At 46.5% G+C, this 15,595-nt stretch overlaps 1 protein-coding gene across 1 annotated transcript in view; it reads right to left on the bottom strand.

Annotated features, from left to right (window-relative positions):
- Nucleotides 1-9,123: 9,123 nt before the first annotated feature.
- aff2 (AF4/FMR2 family, member 2) overlaps nt 9,124-15,595 on the bottom strand; it is a gene marked incomplete at both ends in the record, with an annotated part of 45,499 nt that continues 39,027 nt past the window's right edge. Inside the window, 6 exons of the mRNA XM_084448672.1 lie at nt 9,124-9,245; nt 10,308-10,528; nt 12,113-12,162; nt 12,600-12,693; nt 14,885-14,956; nt 15,473-15,595. The exon at nt 15,473-15,595 is cut by the window's right edge and continues 14 nt beyond it. Of these exons, the coding sequence (XP_084304798.1) occupies nt 9,124-9,245; nt 10,308-10,528; nt 12,113-12,162; nt 12,600-12,693; nt 14,885-14,956; nt 15,473-15,595 (682 nt within the window). The remainder of the gene's footprint in view (nt 9,246-10,307; nt 10,529-12,112; nt 12,163-12,599; nt 12,694-14,884; nt 14,957-15,472) is intronic.

Raw genomic sequence — 15,595 nt, 5'->3', positions numbered from 1 at the left:
TTCAATCAAGAATCAAATCTGCCTATCTGTCTGTACCTGCTGGCCTGTCTGTCTGTACCTGCTGGCCTGTCTTTGTCTTTCTACCCGACTGCCAGTCTCCTCGTCCGTCTGTCTGTCTGTGTCCATGCCTGCCTGCTTGCCTGTCTGCGTTCTCATGTGTTTCCCTGTCTGTCTGTCTGTCTGTCTGTCTGTCTGTCTGTCTGTCTGTCTGTCTGTCTGTCTGTCTGTCTGTCTGCATGTCTGTCTGTCTGTCTGTGTGTCTGTCTGTCTGTCTGTCTGTCTGTCTGTCTGTCTGTCTGTCTGTCTGTCTGTCTGCATGTCTGTCTGTCTGTCTGTCTGTCTGTCTGTCTGTCTGCATGTCTGTCTGTCTGCATGTCTGTCTGTGTGTCTGTCTGTCTGCATGTCTGTCTGTCTGCATGTCTGTCTGTGTGTCTGTCTGTCTGCATGTCTGTCTGTGTGTCTGCATGTCTGTCTGTGTGTCTGTCTGTCTGCATGTTTGCCCCCTAGCCAGACCTCCCTTACAGCTCACCAGCTGTCTATCAGCCTGCCTTTCATGTTGACACGGGTCTATCAATCACCAGCACACAGCCACAGTACCAGAAGCAGTGTAGCACTGTTGAGTAACACAGGGCAACAGTCACCCCCCCCCCCTCCCTCTCCGACGCTACAGCCCCAAGCCTGAGAGAAAACACACGGGTTGTTGAGGTCACTTGCATTACTTCAATTTGTAAACTGCTCTACTCTAGTCCATTCGATATTGAAATGTCTTTTCCAATACTGCTATCAAGTGGCATGATGACCGTCAGAAGGTTCAGGCAGGGCCAGAACTTACGGCTTGTGTTGCATGTGTCAAAAAACAAACAACTTTGTACATTTTGAATGTCAAATATAGGCCTACTGCAAGTTGTAATGTGATACATGCATGTACCTACAGGGTTTGTGTGTTTCGTGTGTGTGTGTGTGGGGGGGGGGGCTGCAGCCGGGAGGGGTCAAAGCAGAGGCCGGACGGCAGGTTTGATTGGACTAGAGATAAATGATGTCTCCACATCTGGAACAGTTTGGCCAATAAATAACTAGCGATGGCTCGTACATCATCTGCTTCCTCCCAATCTGCCACTCGTGCTGCGCAGGGGGGGGGCGGGGATAAATTATTATTACAACCCCATGAAGCCTCTGCACATACTGTCACATATGGTGGTTGTGATTTCTGGTACTGTATGTGTGTGTGTGTGTATGTGTGCATGCGTGTGCGTGTGTGTGTGTGTGTGTGCGTGTGCTTGTGCGTGTGTGTCAGAGTGACGTTAGAGCAGAAAGCTGTTTTTTGTCAAAAGGAGAGGAGGGTGATAAAAACCAGGCCAGCGCCATATCCGAGGCTGGTCGTTACCACAGCAGCACTGTGATGTATGAAGACGCCTCGCGCTGCTGACAGGCTAACTGTCACACGGGCCACATGGTAACACTTCCTGGCGACGTTCGCTGACGAGCGCGGCTTCTACAGGGCAGTGAAATGTCAGCCTGGGGAAAATCCCGACATTCCCACCGGGAAAAGGGAGGGTGGTGGGGTGCAATTTTGGGGCGGTCCAATGTGTGAATATATGTAGGTGATGTTCAACACTAGTGTCTCTTTGCGTAAAAAAAGTATCTCAAGTCACCCAAGTGACTGCCATTAGACCAAGAGGATCTCTTTGTGATTCTACGGCAATGTTTGGGGTTTTAAGCAAGTCTACCTAATCACTGGAATAATGGCTCCAAACCACCTCCACTACATCTTTAAAACAGCTATTTATCAGACCAGGGTCGAACAATATTTGCAAATTCAGTCAAAACATACAGTATGCTAAACCTGAGGAATAAATCCACAGAAGCCAAATGAACACTCTCAAAGGCTAAGGTAAATCAAATACACCTAAAATACTTTCAAGTGTTTGATCTGTGTATTTAACTGTATATCACACATTTGTATTGAGCACTGCATAAGTACATAACCTGCCATTTAACATGTAACAAGTCCCTCCTTAGCTTCCCAAGGAAAGGATCCCTCATTTAACTTCACAAATGGTTAGAGTCACTCCATTAATGAGATGCTTTGACTTATCAATTTGCGTCGGTAACCTGCAGACATTGGAGCTGCAGAAGTTGAAAAATTACCTTGATGGCGAGCCATGCCAGGCGAATCTATCTTAGAGATGATTTTATTGCATGGTTACCTTAGGCAATTAAATCTATAAATCTTAGCTGTCAGTGAGCTGGCTGTCTGCCAGGAGGAGCTGGGCGATGGTAAATAAAAAGCTCTCCTCATATCAAAAAGGGGGGAATTATTTAGCAGGTTCCCACCTGAGCTGAGCTGTCCCAGAGAGAAAGACTGTCATTAAGAGCAGTTTGAGGACAGTGACACACACACACATGTAGGAACATACACACACAGCCCCTCATGCACGCACAGACACGCGCGCACACACACATTGCCTTCCAATGCTTGGGGAACTTCATAAATTAATAAGGTGTGCTGGAGCATGCAAATGGTTCCTGTGATGAATAAATAAGGGGCCATTAGTTCCATAAGGAGGGTTGTTATGAGGAGCAGTGACCACAGGCTCACTCGGATGGAAGCGTCTAATGCCTGTGATTACAAGACTTCATCATATAAGGGGCCCTTAAAATGTGTGTGTGTGTGTGTGTGTGTGTGTGTGTGTGTGTGTGTGTGTGTGTTAGGGAGGGTTTGGTCCCCAGTATCCACAGTGTTTACCATTAGACCTTTAGACCAAGATGACATATATAAATATAATAAGCATGCAGCAATGGTTCAGAAAATACTAGAAGAATCAGGATACGGCACTGTACAGTAAGTACAGTAAGAGTGAGAGAGGAGCAGTTACACTGGTTCGTACCATTTATTCCATTTTATACAGAGACATTAAACATTTAAAAACAACAGAACTATCATTTCAATTTTTGATCATTACATATAACAATTTTATTATAAAATAACCATACAATAGGCAAAAAATAACAAGAATAAAAAAATGGCAGAACTTGTGCAACACATTTGAAATACAATGCTAACCAGGCAGGAAGATTCTTTGATACATCAATGTATTCATCATGAATCTTTACATCGATACGTTCATAAATCCATAGCATAACAGTTACCCTGCTCGGTGGGAAAGAAAAGGAACCCAACAAAAAAAAAACTACAGCATGCCCCAACTACTGTTAGACATCCTTCGTCTGCATGTCTTTGTATTTTTCTGTTTACAACATTGTCCATCTTTAAAATGTGTCGACAAAGCTGTTGGAGGGAGAAGAGGCTGCTTACTGGGAATGCTGACCCTGCTCTTTCCTGATGCTACAGCGTCATCCGAGCCCTCGTAGGGATGACAGGTATGAATGAGAATCCATGGATCAGGTCTCGTAGGGATGACAGGTATGAATGGAATGGATCAGGTAGGGAGCAGAAAGCCGGGAGTTCAGGGACCTGTCTGTCATGATCTGGCTAATGTAGGCCTGTCAGCGTTGCTTTTGATTATTTATTTATTTTTACAAATTGATTCATTGCTTTTTGAACACTGCAAACAATTTCTATTCATATTACAATGCAGATTTTCACAGTTTTAAAATGTGTCTGACTGAATCCTTGCTAGAACGGATCATGATTGTACAATTTCTGAAAAAGCATTGTAGCAGTTCTAAGGCTCCAACAATGGAGATCGATCTTTGGAAATCGCTCTATGAAAGATTTCGTCCACAATATATTTGGCCAGCCGTAGCACTGTAATACCTCAGACTGGCTCTATAACACTTTCAGAAATACTGTATAGTTGTAACAAAAACAGATTATTTCCCTCCAAATGTTGACACCATTTGGTAAATAGGTAAATCACTGTTTTTCTGTTTTACAGTATCGGAAGCACAGTCACGTTTAGTAAATGCCTTTTTCCTGTATCTACACTTATTTACCATAGTTGACTGAAACGGTTCACTGCTTTAATAATCTTCTAATATCTCTTCACAAAAGGGAAGTTTGTGGAGAGGATATGGAGACAAGTCACACTGGGTGACCCAGGAAGGACTCAAGACACACGGAGGTCACAGACGTCACAAAGGAAGGAGTAGGGGAGCTGTCCCCTGCCTGAATAGTCTTCACAAACATCCTTCCCTCTTCATTAAAACCACTGGTCTGATGACTGTACAGGTATCAGCTGTGGAGCACATGCTTGTACCCATGCAGTCACATTAGATCAGAGATTACCTCAAAGCCAATTGTTGTGATTAGGATTTTGGGAAAGGGGGGTGGGGGGGGGGTGCACACAGGACCCACTGATAGAGGTGGAAGGTCAGAGATGGTGAGATGTCACAGTTTTGCAGTAAGCTGAAGTCAGTACCATACATGTCTCATGGATGCTGTACTGTACTGTATGTGTTCACAGCCATTATGTACAGATTTAGCTACCGTATCACTACTGTATAGATGAATTTGAGTCCAGCTTTGGCTCTGTCAGAATGTATTTCCATTATGGTTCTACAGTACACCTCTCCAGAGCACAGAGCACACCTGTGTCAAATACACAGATCAAATACATGGAGGCATTTGAAAGAACACTGATTGCATTTGATGGTGCATTTGATTTACCAGAGACGTTTGCATTTCTCCAGTACTTTCACTGCAGCCTACTGGCTTAACTAAATGAAATGCACTTCAAGTTGTAAAATAGTACTTGACCCTGGTCTGGAGAACACATACTACGCAGCGTCCCCCCATTCTGTACATTATAAACAAATAGAAGATTCATGAATTTTAAGTGTTCTGCATTTTCTTAACGTTTACTAACATTAGTTTGAACACACAAGCTGACGATGGGGGGTGAGCAGGTTCATGATTAAGTAACGCTCTGCCTAGTGTCCCACCTACGTTTCGCCTGATGTCCCACCTACGTTCCGCCTGATGTCCCAACTACGTTCCGCCTGATGTCCCACCTACGTTCCGCCTGGTGTTCCGCCTACGTTCCGCCTGGTGTCCTGCCTACGTTCCGCCTGATGTCCCAACTACGTTCCGCCTGATGTCCCGCCTACGTTCCGCCTGATGTCCCACCTACGTTCCGCCTGATGTCCCACCTACGTTCCGCCTGGTGTTCCGCCTACGTTCCGCCTGGTGTCCTGCCTACGTTCCGCCTGATGTCCCAACTACGTTCCGCCTGATGTCCCACCTACGTTCCGCCTGGTGTTCCGCCTACGTTCCGCCTGGTGTCCTGCCTACGTTCCGCCTGGTGTCCCGCCTACGTTCCGCCTGGTGTCCCGCCTACGTTCCGCCTGATGTCCCGCCTACGTTCCGCCTGATGTCCCAACTACGTTCCGCCTGATGTCCCAACTACGTTCCGCCTGATGTCCCAACTACGTTCCGCCTGGTGTCCCAACTACGTTCCGCCTGGTGTCCCGCCTACGTTCCGCCTGATGTCCCGCCTACGTTCCGCCTGATGTCCCACCTACGTTCCGCCTGATGTCCCACCTACGTTCCGCCTGGTGTCCCACCTACGTTCCGCCTGGTGTCCCATCTACGTTCCGCCAAGTGTTGACTTCCAATTTGCAGAACAACAGCCGTTGGTAAACTCAGGCTCAGCAGATAGATAAGTCTAGTGTTACTTACTGTAATAAGCTCTCACAGAGTTTACTTAACATATCTATGATGTCCCAGTGACAAGAGGTGCGAATCATCCCTAATCTTCCACCAGTATTCATTCACCGCTCATTCATTTCACACAAAACACAAACAAATGCGCTGCCTGCACCAGTGTGCTAGCTGTAGTTAATTAGCATCTGTATAGGCCTATGAATCAGCGTGGAGTCGTAAGGTCTGTAATTGACCGCCATGTAGCGTTGTGTGTATATGTGTGTTAACAGACGGTTATTTACAGCGTTTCATTAACGGGGGGGGGGGGGGGGGGGGGGGTCTTGGGGTTGGACGTGTCCAGCTGGGGCAATCTTTCATATGAGATCATTTGTCCTAATACTTGTCTTAACCACGGCGGAATGATGAGATAGAGCATGAGACCCTCCCCCCTCATGACATGTGGAGGAGCGTAGCGGCAACACTCACCACTAATAAATCACACGCCTCTTTTCAGCGGAGGCTCAACTCCTTCCTGTCCAGTGAGCCAATACAGGGCAGAGCGGCCGAGCTAAAGGCTGTGTAGCGTCTGTCTCACTCCAGACAAGATCAATTCTCCCACCACAGACTGGATAAACTCCGGAACATGATACAAATCTATTTTGTAACACATATTTTAACACAGCGTTGTTGTGTTGATGGTATGTCTGATTAATGCGCAGAAGTGTAAAATGGGGGAGTGGAGAGCAGAGATGAAGCGACGACCCTTTCGGCAGGCAGTCTGCCTTAAAGACGACCCTGAGCCATTTGTTTGTGGAGATAATTACACAGAACGGAGGAAAAACATCCTTTGAACATTAGCTCTGCATGAGGGCATACCTGTTATTGATTCAGCTGTTTGGTAGCTAGAGGCTGATAATGAAAGATCAACCCTGGGCTCCCAGACCAGTAGCATTCTGAATCTATTACATGTTCTCCTTTCTGATAGATAAACCCTGATAGATCAACCCTGGGCCTGATAGATCAACCCTGGGCTAGGGTTAGGGTTAGGGTTAGGGTTAGGGTTAGAGACCAGAGACCAGTAGCATTCTGAATCTATTACATGTTCTCCTTTCTGGATTGTTTTCACTGCACTGAATACAATGATGTTTTTCCAAACGCTTTCTCTAGAATTGTTCAAAGCTAATTCATGTAAAATCCTCTAGTATCCACTTTTAACTATTATCAATTTCCACTGTTGAGTAACATAGGCGTCTATACATCGATAAACTATTAGTATTTGCTGCAGCAGTGCAATGATATGAAGCCAATTTGAGTCAAATAATCTATGGTGGTGACATCTTTGTTTTACCAAGCCAATAGACAGGCTACCTGGTGGTGACAAGCTGCCAAAAGGAACCACGTGTCTATGAAGATACACCTAATGTTCACACACACACACACACACACACACACACACACACACACACACACACACAGCTGGGGGAGACAAGGCTACTGGCAGTTTTGGACTAGAGGACAGCAAGTGATCATTTACATAAAAACAATATACACTTCCATTTTCCTCCAATCAAGTTTCATGATTTTGAAATACTGCAGTGGTCACAAACAATTAAATAAAAACAAAGATGTTAATAAGATACGCAGCATGGACAAGCTCAGTTTCATCTCATCAGGTCACATTCACCTTTTCCCCACTTCCTTTAGATTGGACTTGTGTGAATATTGCTAGTGCCACATAGTGTAGAGTCCGACAGCTTTCTGCTATCAAAATAGATCTGGAATTTCATCAGGATAATTGGAGAGATTACAATAAGCATGTATTACAGCACAGTTCCAAAAAACAACACCGACTAATAACATTACATGTAAAAACGATAAATGGGTCAAACATCAAGTGATTCTTACAATCCAGTTCAATGTTTTGTTTTAGTCAGATATTTGTTCATTCTGTTCTCAGGGACGTTCCAAAACACTTAATTGGTCTGATGACTTTAAATCATTAGATAGAAACTCCAAACTTCTTAAAGGCGATTTTGATCAATAACCAGGAAACACTGAATGTGCATTAAGTGCATTTCTGTTCTGTTTTCCCAACAAAATAAGTCTTAGCTACGGATATTGCAGAGTGGTTTGAAGTTGTAATCTTAGGTCACGTTAAACATTTCAGAACATCCCGTATTCACCATCATCAAAACAGCGACGATTAGAAATTTGATACAAGTAAGTCACACATTTGCAATTTTAAAGCCAAACCTGGTATCATAATTGCCAGTAAAAAGTACATGAATAAATCGTGGTTTTACGAAAAAAATCTAATATACCAATATGGTATGGAAAAATCATTTAGATTCATTCTTGTTCTTAAATATAGACTCTTAATAATTTCCACTGGATACAGAGGCACTTTGTATAGTCATAGTGAAAATCACATTTCACACATATCCTCACTGTCTCTCATACACATTCAGCAATGGTAAAATGGTGGACTTAAACAAACAAGGACTGTGCAATGTAGAGAGTCACACATACACTCTGAGAGGGTTCTCTCCTTAAGCGTCTCTGACACACACACACACACACACACACAAACACACACAGCCTCCAATACTCTCACATTTACATGACAATAATTACAAACAAAACGACCACGCACCCTCCAAGAGATCACTGTGTGTACAGTATAAGACATCTTGTTCAATCATGAGGCCAATTTCAAAATACACTGACAATCAGATGTACAACTATGCACAGAACAGCGATGGCGTTTCAGCTGTCATTAACTATGGATCATGTGTTCTCCATGTGGACATGCACAACCGAGCCCGCCAACATTTAATATCAAAGGAGTAGTGATCCACACACACCACAGCAGTTACAAGAGACGTCGGAGGGACCGCTTGGGGACACCGCTCGGAGAGACGCTTCCATCGTGCTTCAAAGATCCTTCCGAAGCAGTTGCTTTTGAGTTGCCAGTGCTCAGTGTGTGGTTGCGGTGGCGTTGGTGGTCACCCGCCCCCCCGCCCCCCGCCAGGGACGCGTGTGGTTGGAAAGCTGGCGTTATTGATCTCAACAGGTGGAATGGGTCACATGTGATCCCCTTCTCCTAGGACCCTCATCAGGACATCAGGATAGACACACCTGAACGGCGACAATGAAGAAGACTGGGGGGTCTTGGATGACTGCAAAGATGGGGGGGTGCTGGATTGCAGGGTAAGGGGGGGGGGGGGGATCTGGCTGGCTGGGTATGGGGGGGGCAGCTGTTGGGTGGGTTCCTGGGGGGGAGGGGGTCCGGTGTTCAGAGTGGTGTTGGCGCTGTAGAGAGATGCTGGTGGAGGTAGCGATGGAGGAGAGGGGTGCGGCGGGGTGTTCATGCGGTGCCGTGCCTCAGGACGAGTCCCCGTTCCGGGTCAAGCCGCAGTCCCAAACGGCAGCCCGGGCCCCAGGTTCCGGGTCCCAGTCCTAGTCCCCGACCGCAGACCCAACCTTAGTCCGAGTCCCCCCGGTCCCCGGTCCCAGGCCTATAAAAGGTGGGCGTCTATCCTGAGCCAGTGCAGTCCCTGTTTGACGTAGCGGACCAGTTCAGTCATGCTGCTCTGCTGGCTCAGGGGCTCCATCGCCAAGTCCAGCTCCTCGAAGAACTCTTCGGAAAGAAACAGAGACAGAGACAAGAGGATGAGAGCGCGCACGAGAGAGACGTGTTTTTCCTTTTCTTAAGTTGTATATTCCTTTTTCTGGTTGTGTACCACGGCACTGATGTTTCTGATGTATGTTGTACGCCACAATTGTGGTCTAGAGTGAAATAAATCTCAATCGGAATCTAAATCAGAGTTTGTGTGCAAGTGAGCGGAAAAAAAAGAGAGATGGAGTGCGAGTGAGTGTGTGTGTATTTTTGTGTGTGTGTGTGTGTGGGAGGGAGAGAGAGAGAAAATGATGAAGTGAATGAAGAACTGCGTGTGGGGACGCTCCAGTCATTCACACATGTGTGTGTCTGTTTGTGTTTTGGTGTTGCTGCCTTCAACACCGTGTGATGTGTGTGTGTTGCACTGCGTGACCAATAAAGATGTTTGTTTGTGTGTGTGTGTGTGTGTGAATGTGTGCGCCTGCCTGCGTCTGCGTCAGCGACATACTGATGGGGCTCGATGATATCATCATTTAACGGGTCACGTTCAAGCCGTTCTGAGTCCATTCCCCTCCTGGCCCATAATAAACACACGTTGACCACGGGGGACTGTTAAGGCTTGGCACTGGCCACAACAGCTGCCATTGTGTGTGTGTGTGTGTGTGTGCTGTTGTGTGTGTGTGCCTTTGTTTGTGTGAGTGAGTGAGTGAGTGAGTGAGTGAGTGAGTGAGTGAGTCAGTGTGTGTGTGTGTGTGTGTGTGAGCTGCCCAGCTTCATGGGTGTGAGTGGGCCACCTGGACTCGGCAGTAGAGTCCTAACTACAGTGTTCCTGCTAACGCAGTCTGGCGCAGGTCATTATGAGTGAGTGAGTGAGTGAGTGAGTGAGTGAGTCAGTGTGTGTGTGTGTGTGTGTGTGTGTGTGTGTGAGCTGTCTGGCGCAGGTCATTATGAGTGAGGACAGAGAGAGGAAAGGTGCAAGAGGGGTCAGACAGGCTGCTAATGGACAAACTCTCTGCTTCTGAAGCTGAAGTCACACACATGCACACACACACACACACACACACACACACACACACACCCTACCTTGACTCTCCGTGGCCAGCCTCTCGGCGGTATCCCAGTGTTCATAGCTGCGCAGGATGTTGTTGGTGATGTTGACGTGGCTGGCAGCCATGTGGTGGATCCTCTGGGGGATGGCCACGTTGCCGGAGGGGGCGGAGCCCGCCGGGCCCGACGCCACGCTGCTGCAGACGGAACCGACGGGGGAGGGGCTCAGAGAGAGGGGCGACGGGGTGCCGTTACTCCTGAAACAAATATCATACAGCGGAGGAGGACAGAGGTCAAAGGTGAAAGGTTAGGCCCTGAAGGGCAGCGAACTAGAGGGGGATACAGTAAAAGTGTAACCTGAGACACAGTGCACGATAAAGGAGCAGTCCACAATTTTTCACTTCATTTAGATTGAGGGGGGGGGGGGGGGCTGAGCTAAACCCCCCTCATCAGTCCTCATTACTCATTCTCACCAGGACTGTGAGCAACAGCACACTGGAGGGTTGACAACTCTGGCCTGATTCTCTGTCAGCACCCCTCAGCCATCAATCAACGGACATATTCATCAGAGTGTTAGTGGCAGGCCCAAACTATCAGGCGCTCGGGTCCTTTAATTCACCGAGCGGCGCTTCGCCTGCCCCGCAAAGTTAAATTATGTTCCCTGTCAACACCCCTTTCTTCCTCCCCCTCTCCCCCTCTCTCGCTCTCTCTCTTTCTCACTCTCTTTCTCTCTCCCACTCTCTTTCTCACTCTCTCTTTCGCAATCTCTCTCTTTCTCACTCTCTCTCTCTCTCTCTCTTTCTCTCTTTCTCACTCTCTCTCTCTTTCTCTCTCTCTCTCTCTCTCTCTCTCTCCCTCTCTCTGATGGAGATTTACCCAAATAAACAAGCCCTCCAGGAAAGAAAAAATAGAGCGAGAAACGAAATTTAAAAAAAAAAAAGAAGAGAGAGAGAGAGAGAGAGAGAGAGAGAGAGAGAGAGATTGATGATTGTCAAGGAGAGAACAAACAAACAGAAGGAAGGAGGCCGGAGAGAGAGAGAGGAGGTACAGTAGGGGGGCGGTGTTAATCAGGCAGGGGAGCCGTGCTGGAAGAGGTGAAGGGGGGATTCTGGAGCCCGGGGGGGCTGTGAGGCTGGCGGAGGCCCTGGAGGAGCCCGGGGGCAGCAGGAGGCCGTTGTAATCAGTGCCCCAGCCAGTAGGGGGAACTTGCTCGGCAGGGCGGGATGTGGGACTCCGGTCCCGCTGTGGGTTTAGACGTGGCTGTAGAGGGCCCAGAGGAGGCCTGAGAGCGAGGGGGGCTCGGACGGGGCTACGGAGGGCTACTGTGATCATAGGGGCGGCTGTAACCGGCTGGAGGAGCCGTGGATGTGAGGCTAATTGTTTTTGACAGCCTCTCACACGTCTGAACAGCAGGCCTGGACCGGGCTGAGGCTATGAGGAACGAGGAGGAGCTAACCCTGGCCATTCACCAGACAGGCAGGAGGAAGAGCATGGCAGGCTGCCAAACACACACACACACACACACACGCACGCACGCACACGCATATGCACACACATACCCCCCCCCCACACACACACACACTGTCTAGACCCACAGTTGGAACACATAGTGTCCTAGTGTAATAAGGAGGCTACAGGGAGATAAGGTGTTACTGTACATCATATAGTGTTACTGTATATTTTCTTTATCATTCGGGAGTGGATTCCTACTGGGAATTTTCCTTCTGTGAAATAAATAAAATCGAATTGACTTGAACTCAATCCACTAAACATCAAACCCGTTTCATAAAGAGTGTGGCGCAACACTGGTGACACATGACAGGGATTAAACGTATACTCACTTCCCATTGGCTCCCCAGGGTGAAGGTGCTTGGGAACTTTTCGCAGAGTTCTGGAGCAGGAACACACAGGGTTTTGTTAGCATGTAGCATTTGGCAGTCACTGTCAAACCAACACACAGTGTGGACAATCTGTCAGCGCCATGCAAACAGCTTTCTATGCAGTAATGACACGGGATAATTAACCTAAACAAGCTTCCGTGCTAACAATGTAAGTATATAATTGATATACTTTATTTGCATAGAAATGGCAAAAAAGATGAATGGGTTTTAATAACTGCATACAAAATGAATAAGCAAATTCAATTCAAACAAATCTAAATTCAATTTATAAATATTAATTGGCTTTGCGTGTTTGGCAGTCCCTCTTTTCAGCAATGCACAGAAATCTGGCAAAGAGTTTACCCCAGCCTGTTCAATTAAACAAAATAATCACACTCATCTCCAGAACTTTCTTTAGACACAGAGCTGGTGGTATCGGCGGTGTTACCTTAAAATACTCCATGAGGGAACGAGAGTATTTGACTGCATGGTCCTTCTTCAGCTTGAACATTCTCAGGTACAGCAGGGATAAACAACGATTGCTGTGGAATAAAGAACATGGTGGGGACATGATGGATCTTACACAATACAATACATATCTGGATTTTAGTAACAAGATGGCATCACTTTCTATGTGTGTTGTCGTTTCTGTACAAGCACAGTGCCATAAAAAATTCCATTGAGTATTAAAATTGTAATCATAGTTTAGCATTAATGTAATATACCTCTGTTGAAGATATTTCATAGTTAATCAAATATTCTCTCATAAAGATTATGCATAATCATGCTAACCCTAACCCTAACCCATCATCCTATCATGAGGCCATATATATTCAAGGATCATGTCTGTCTGTGTCGACTTAATCCCCGGTGATTGGTGAACACACTCTACCAACACAGGAAACACACATTTCATGGTGTCACTCCTCCTACGCTCCCCTCATCAGCACAGCTCGGGCTGAGAGACAGAACACAACGTTCTGTTCTGCTGTACCAAACGTGTGAAAGCTGTTTGACTGTTCATGACAGTGATATGACCCTATTTCTATGTATGACAGCCCACATGCCCTGTCTGACTTGGAATAGTAGCTCCATTTACAGAATGAAAGTGAATACCGGCGCTGCAGAATGTGCACAGATGGAGCCCCTTGTGGTTTTTTGGAGGGACCTTGAGTGTTCTGTTGTTAGCAAGAATGATGCAGACGTGGCTAACGCAGACCAACTACCGCTCTGAGGGGCCAATTCACTAAGGGATGGCCAAAATAAACCTTGCTATTCACAAGGGTGAAATACCATGCTAACTGCGTTGCCATGATACTAGCATCTCTGTGCACCTGTGCTATTTGCGGGTGTTTAAATTAAGTAATATATTTGCGGGTGTTTAAATTAAGTCATATGCCTACATTTGGCGGAAAATGGACCCCTTTCTATGCAAATGAGCCTCACTTCAAAAACAGTCCAATTCACAAAGATCGGCGCAATTTGCCACACAGTTGTAGTGAAATTATCTTCAGAGAGTTGGTGGTAAGTGAAGCGAATTTATAAAGGGTGTCATGGCCATGGATACTTTTCATTTAATGTTTGGTCGTAGGCCTAATGACCTATTGTATTTTTGGTCACAAAGGTGGAATTCGCCAACTTTATTTTGTTGCAGAAACAGCAAAGCATAATGAGAAATAATTTGCAATTATAGCCCTTTTTCCATCAAAAAGATAATAACTCAAAGTTAGGCCTACTGTGACATAGTTGATGGAAAAAGAATGACTTAGATTGAATGCCGATTTTGATGCGCTAATTTAATACGCTTGCTAGTGGTGGATTAGTGAGAGTTGATTCGCTTCGCTAATCTTATGGAAAAAGGTCTTATGGACATCTGCCCTCATCTGCTCCTCAGGCCAACTGTACTGCCATGTCAGGGGCAATCTGCCCTCATCTGCATCACTGTATGGGCGTGTTTGCGCTAGAATATCATTAGCGCAATGTCTTTTATGAATAGGTCCTTAAGACAGAGCGCATAGCAGGCGCAAATGACACGCAATTAATGGCGCTATTAGCGTCCAGCGCAATCCATTTGAGAATTCGCCCCTGAATCTCTTTTGCTCAAAATAAAACACTCAAAGGTGCCCAAAGTGTCGACAAACTGACTCATCTCTCCAGTTCGTGACATTTCCACTTTCGTCATATACTGTATTATAACCTCTGACAGCCGTGTAACTAATACAACCTTTCTAATGACAGCCCTCTCTTTCTGTGTCTGTGATGGGCTGAACATGCCTGCTACTCTAATGCTGAGAGGAAATCTGTCATTATCCCCTAATAGCTTCATGAAATAGCAGAATAATGATCCACTCCAAGCCGATGAAGTGCTTTACAGTGTTTTAAAGCTCCCTTCAAGATACATCCGATCTGATTGTCAGAGCAGTGATGGTTGATAGGAGATTTAAACGGCTTTGGAGCTAAAGGCGTCAGATTTGTCAGATAACTGATTTAGAATCCAATTGGATTTGATTGAAATCAGCCCGAGCCCACACACATAACGTAGGACACAAACACACGCACGCACGCACGCACGCACGCACGCACGCACGCACGCACGCACGCACGCACGCACGCACGCACGGCAGGCCAGCCCCTCCATCATCACATCTATCAACCCGGTAACAGCTCTCCTTCACCCTTCTGTCACACAGGAAATGGAGCCTTAGATAAAAACACACCCAGAGAGAAACTCACCACAACACGGCTAATTTCTTCTCGGCGACGGTGGCTGAGTGACCCGTGAAGTTCTTTAACCTCATGGCGTACCTTTAAAGAACGAGAACGGACAAAAGAACACAAATTCACAAACCCCATTTGCTCCATCTCTTTTCTTTAAAAAAACAAAAACAACTTTGACTTCAGACATTTCATTTCACGCGGCAAAGAAAACGACGTGATTGAGTGTTCATAAAACCCCAGAGCGCGTCCAGAGAACGAGCGTGCACGGTGGTGTTTTGATGGGGTTTAATCGCTTTCTGAAGAAAAGATTTCAATCAGTCGAGTGTGAATCCCCGGACGACAGAATGGGCTACAGGCTCCATCTATTCTCATCTTGGCAGCCAATAATAAAATGCTGCTAATTGCTTGACTTGTGAGGGATGGAGTCACCGCGAGGCTATAATAATACACATTTTCTACAGAGGGAAACTGGGACTGCTGGACTGGACTATCTACAGTGTGTGTGTGTGTGTGTGTGTGTGTGTGTGTGTGTGTGTGTGTGTGTTGGTTTGCATGAGGGGGGACAGGTGGAGGTGACTGTTAGGGTTAGGGTACAGATAGTACCTGATTAGTTCCACGGTCTCGGAGTACATGGTGTAAGGAGACTTGGCTTCCAGCGGATCTCTCTCCATGGCGTTGCCACACTCTATGAATGACAGTGCTCCATCTGCGTAGTTCACCGCCTTG

This window comes from Borostomias antarcticus, assembly GCF_949987555.1.
Source record: "Borostomias antarcticus genome assembly, chromosome: 14".
NCBI lineage: Eukaryota > Metazoa > Chordata > Actinopteri > Stomiiformes > Stomiidae > Borostomias > Borostomias antarcticus.
Note: the sequence above shows the minus strand (reverse complement) of the source record. Positions and strands in the feature narration are given on the sequence as shown.